Source organism: Heterodontus francisci, unplaced genomic scaffold (assembly GCF_036365525.1).
Source record: "Heterodontus francisci isolate sHetFra1 unplaced genomic scaffold, sHetFra1.hap1 HAP1_SCAFFOLD_1022, whole genome shotgun sequence".
Classification (NCBI taxonomy): domain Eukaryota; kingdom Metazoa; phylum Chordata; class Chondrichthyes; order Heterodontiformes; family Heterodontidae; genus Heterodontus; species Heterodontus francisci.
The window spans coordinates 22,830-27,860 of record NW_027140683.1 but is presented as its reverse complement, the minus strand read 5'-3'; the positions used below and the strand labels follow the sequence as shown (position 1 = coordinate 27,860).

The 5,031-nt window shown below is 61.2% G+C and overlaps 1 protein-coding gene across 1 annotated transcript; it reads right to left on the bottom strand.

Moving 5' to 3' along the window:
• Positions 1–3,221: 3,221 nt before the first annotated feature.
• Positions 3,222–4,810, bottom strand: LOC137360492 (glutamate-rich WD repeat-containing protein 1-like). The gene is made up of 3 exons (XM_068025906.1): positions 4,607–4,810; positions 4,333–4,530; positions 3,222–3,807 (listed from the first exon to the last, which is right to left on the bottom strand). Exons 1-3 carry the CDS (start codon positions 4,808–4,810, stop codon positions 3,487–3,489), a joined length of 723 nt encoding a protein of 240 aa, XP_067882007.1. The 3' UTR covers positions 3,222–3,486.
• Between the last annotated feature and the right edge of the window lie 221 nt (positions 4,811–5,031).

Below are 5,031 nucleotides of genomic sequence, written 5' to 3'. Positions count from 1 at the left end.
GGAAGCAGGGGGGCTTCCCCTCCTTGAGGCTATGGTGGGATGTGGGCAAGACTTACATCCGCGTCTTGTGTCAGGAGTACGCGAAGGGGTCGACCAAGAGGCGGGAAGCCGTGATCGGGCGCCTTGAGAGGGAGGTGCTCGACTTGGAGTCCCGCCTCGGTCATGCCGTCGTGGACCCGGCCCTGTGGCAGGCGTACAAAGAGAAGAAGGGCGCGCTGAGGGACCTGCAGCTCATAGGGTCCCGAGGCGCGTACGTGAGGTTGCGGATCCAGATCCTGGAAGATTTGGACCGCGCCTCACCCTTCTTCTACTCGCTGGAAAAATGGCGGGGGGTCCGTAAGCAGCTCGTTGAGCTGCTGGCCGACGACGGATCCTCCATCATGGATCCGGAGGGAATGGGCCTCCTGGTCCGGACTTGTTACAGTGCGTTGTTCTCTCCGGATCCGTCCAGCGAGGATGCGCGCAGAGTTTTGTGGGAGGACCTGCCGCAGGTCAGCCCGGAGGGCGCCGAAGGATTGGAGGCTCCGCTCACGTTGGCGGAGCTGACTGGCGCCCTCGACCAGCTCTCGAGGGGCAAATCACCAGGGCTGGATGGGTTGACCGTGGAGTTCCTCAGGGCGTTCTGGGACGTCCTGGGGGACAATTACGCGCGGGTCCTGGGGGAAAGCCTGGCGACCGGGGAGATGCCCCTCTCGTGGCGCAGGGCGGTCATCGTCCTGCTGCCGAAGAGGGGCGATCTCCGCCTGCTTAAAAACTGGCGTCCGGTCTCCCTCCTCAGCACGGATTATAAGATCTTTGCCCGGGCTATGTCTACCTGCCTGGGTTCCGTGCTGGCCCACATGATCCACCCCGACCAGTCCTACACGGTCCCGGGCCGGTCCATCCAGGACAACATCCACCTGGTCCGGGACCTGATCTATCTTTCCCAGAGGACTGGTCAGTCGGTCGCCTTTCTCTCCCTCGATCAGGAGAAGGCGTTTGACAGGGTGGATCACTATTATCTTTTCGGGACTCTGCGCGCTTTCGGACTCGGGCCGCATTTTGTGGCCCGGGTCCGACTTTTATACGCCGCCGCAGAGTGTCTAGTCAAAGTTAACGGGTCCTTGACGGCGCCCCTTCGATTTGGGAGAGGAGTGCGTCAGGGGTGCCCCATGTCCGGCCAATTGTATACCATCTGCGTGGAGCCCTTCCTGTGCCTGCTTCGCAGGAGGTTGACGGGATTGGCTCTGCACGAGCCGGCCATGCGGGTCGTCCTCTCGACTTACGCTGACGACGTGCTCCTCGCAATCACAGATCCCGTTGACTTGCGGAGGATGCGCGACTGCCAGCAGACCTTTTCTGCCGCGTCCTCCGCGAGGATCAATTGGGAGAAATGTTCCGGACTCCTGGTTGGTCAGTGGCGGGTGGACTCCCTGCCGGAGGAGATGACACCTTTTGTGTGGAGCACCACGCACCTCCTCTATCTGGGAGTCCACCTTAGCCCCGCTGAGGAAGCCTGGCCGGCAAACTGGCAGGAGTTGGAGGCGAAAGTCACCGCTCGGCTGGGGCGCTGGACAGGACTGCTCCGAGTGCTTTCCTACAGGGGCCGAGCGTTGGTCATAAACCAACTGGTGGCCTCCATGCTGTGGTACCGGTTGGTCACTTTGGCCCCGCCCCCTGTATTTGCCACCAAGATCCAGAAGAAACTCGTCGATTTCTTCTGGGGCAAGAGGAAACACTGGGTCTCTGCTGCGGTCCTGAGTCTCCCGATCGAGGAGGGCGGTCAGTCGCTGGTGTGCGTCCGCACCCAGGCTGCGACTCTCCGCCTTCGGACCCTGCAGAGATACCTGTACGTCGAGCGTCCTCCCAGATGGTGTGCGCTGGCGACGTATTTTTTCCGCCAGTGTCACTGCCTTCAAGACGACACGCAGCTCCCGGTGGAGTCCGTTAGCCGCGCCTCTCTGAGGGAGTTGCCTGACTTTTACCGGGATCTATTCAGAGTCTGGAACATGGTTGCCTCCAGTCAGGGCGCTCCCCCGCCGGTGGAGGAGAGCGCCTCGGCTGTCCAGGCGGCCGACTCCGGGGACGGTCCGGCGGGCGGAGGAGTAGCCGAAACCCCCGGGACGCCCCTCACTGCGGTTGGCGAAGGGGCTCGGGAGTGCGGAGCGATCCCGGCCGAGCTGATCCCCGCTCGGCCGGAACTGCTCATCGGACCCAGGCCCCGAAACCCTCCTCGGGAGGCGGTCCCACACAACCCGAGCCGCCTCTCGGAAATGCCCTCCGTGCCATTCCAATCGGCGCGGAGGGGTTTCCTGTACGGGCTGCTCCTGCACACTCTCCACTTCCTCGCCCTCGTCAGCCGGCCGGACACGCCCTGGCGGTCCGCGTTGTCATCTGGCGGCGAGGGGAAACCCCGATGGAGGTCTCTCTACGCGGGAGTCTTCCCCCTTTACATCGGGGACCTGGGGTGGAGGGTGCTGCACAGAGCAGTCCCGTGCAATAGGCTTTTAAGTAGGTTCACGGACTCCCAGGCCGCCTGTACTTTCTGCGGCCTGGACGAGTCCGTGTTCCACATTTATACGGAGTGTGCGAGGTTGCAGCCCCTCTTTGAGTATCTGAAGGGGCTGCTCCTCAAATTCTGGCTGCACTTCAGTCCCACGCTCCTGATCTTTGGGCACCCGGTGCGGAGGGGCTTGGGCCGGGAGGAGGATCTCCTCGTCGGTCTGCTCCTGGGCCTGGCCAAGGTGGCAATTCACAGGTCCAGGTTGCAGGCCGTCGGGGGGTCCGTCCTCCCCGATTGCCTGCCCCTCTTCTGCGGTTACGTTCGCACCTGGGTGTCCCTGGAAAAGGAGCATGCGGTGTCCGCCGGTACGGGAGTGCATTGTTGACACCGAGAATGGCATTTTAATTTGAGTTTTTTGTTTATTTATCTGGTTTTAATAAAGTTATTTTAAAAATATAAGTGTGTATATAAAGGGGGCCTGAGGAATAAAGGCCCCCTCGACATAAAAAATATATAAAAGGGGCCTGGGGTATAAAGGTCACCTTAAAAAAATGAGTAAAGCTCCCTCTACACTGTCCCCATCAAACACTCTCAGGACAGATATAGCACGGAGTTAGATACAGAGTAAAGCCCCCTCTACACTGTCCCCCATGAAACACTCTCAGGACAGATACAGCACTCAGACACAGAGTTGAACAAACTCCGGCATGCAGCCAAGAGAGAGAAACTTTTTTGCATGTTAAATAAATTGTCAAATTTTATTCCGCCAGTGTAACTTTCAACTCGGGACAGCGCTCAAAAGGATTGCTGTAATTGACTGGGTACGGCTTCAGGAGCCTGGGTGCGGTGGGGGGGGGGCGGATTTTAAGAGGATCGCTGCTCTGCAGCTCACCCTCCCCCGCACGTTGGTGAGCAGCGTAAACGTTGATGTCCTGCGGCTGTGGGCGGCCTGCCCCTTTAAGGAGACTCTCGACACACATTCCCCCCTCCCTGCCCCTTGAAGGTCACACACTGATAGTCCGGAACACATCGAAGCCTGTGTGGGCAGTGCTGATCAGCAGGCCAGGGCACTGTGGGTGCCAGTGCAGCTCTTTGATGTCCTGTTGGCCCTGGTGAATGAACAGGAGCTGTGGGGGCAGGCTGGAGAGACCCTCGTCCTGCCCGCCCTCCTCCTCCTGCTCTTGGTCCCGCTCCACCGCCAGGTCCCACTGGGTGAGCTGGTCGTCCGCGCCCGCCGCTGCCAGCACGCTGCTCTCCGTCGGGTGCCACTCCACGGACGTCAAGGGGCCCGAGTGCTGCTTGAATTTGGCCACGCTCTCGCCATCCTGAGGTTGGGGGTGGGGGGAAAGAGGTAAATTGATGAGAAAAAAAAGCCACCCAACCCCACCCCGATCGTCCTTATTCCAAACGTCGGCTATTCGACTGCACATGGCATCGCCGAGCTCTCCCTCCCTCCCCAGTAGCAGGCACAGTGACGCTGGGCTCACTGTCGTCCTCCTCCCTCCCTGACCGACATGTAATATCAACACTAATCCCTCCCAACAATTCAGGGGGAGGCCCATTCAGCCCTCCCTGTTCCTTCTTCCGTGCCCCTCTCCCCTGCACAACGGTGAAAATACATCCCGTTTCACGTGGCCTGCCCACCTCCCCATCTTTCTGACCGTACCCGCACGGCGGCTGAGACTTTTATGCTTCTGTCGCAGCCCTCCCGACTGACTTTTCCCTCTCCGCAGAGGGCCGGGAAACGGCCGAAAGATTTCTCGCTTCTCGGGACCCGCCCGCCCCCCGCAACTTTTTCCACCCCCCCGCCCCCCACTCTGTCTTCCCGCCGTTGCTGAAATCCTTCTTACCCGGAACTGCCGCAGGTCCCAGATCTTCAGCAGCCCGTCATCGCCCCCAGAGACCAGGAAGGGCTCCCGCCGGTTCCAGCTGATGACGTTGACGTCGCCCTGGTGGGCCCCCTCGGTCACCAGCATGCAGCCCTTCCCGGGGCCGGCCCGCACGTCCCAGATCCTGATGGAGGCGTCGGCAGAACAGGAGGCGAAGACCTACGGAGGGATCCAGACAGAGGGTCAGGGGTCAGCGAGCCACACCGGCGGCTCCCGGTCCGGCCGGACCACTTACCGTGGGCTCGTTGGGGGACCACTGGATGTCCTCTACCGAGCTGGTGTGTGCATTGTACGGCCGCTGGTCGACGGTCCAGGTTCCGCCTTCGCTGGGCTCCCACAAGTGAATGTTCCTGCTGCAGTCCCCAGTCGCCAGGCGCCCTGCAGACGGGAGGGAGACAAAACCACAGGGGTCACACAGGCCATTCTTCCACTCCCCCATTCCCCGACCAGCCTCCCTTCAACAACCCCTATCCCACCTTTCTGAGAGGGCATGTGGAGACCGTCGTGCAGACTGAGAGAGGGAGGTGGGGGAGAGAGGGAGAGGGAGGGAGGGGGGAAGAGGGAAAGCGAGGGAGGGAGAGCGAGGGGGGGAAGAGGGAAAGCGAAGGGGGGGAAGAGGGAGAGCGAGGGGGGGGGGGGGAAGAGAGGGAGAGTGAGGGG

What these genes read in the sequence shown, in the direction of transcription:
- LOC137360492 (XM_068025906.1), bottom strand. Translation starts at nt 4,810, where the DNA reads ATGGGGGAGTGGAAGAATGGCCTGTGTGACCCCTGTGGTTTTGTCTCC. An exon ending in GGTCCCCCAACGAGCCCACG is followed by an intron (nt 4,531 to 4,606) that starts GTAAGTGGTCCG and finishes ATCCCTCCGTAG; the next exon opens with GTCTTCGCCTCCTGTTCTGC. An exon ending in GGGACCTGCGGCAGTTCCGG is followed by an intron (nt 3,808 to 4,332) that starts GTAAGAAGGATT and finishes CCCCAACCTCAG; the next exon opens with GATGGCGAGAGCGTGGCCAA.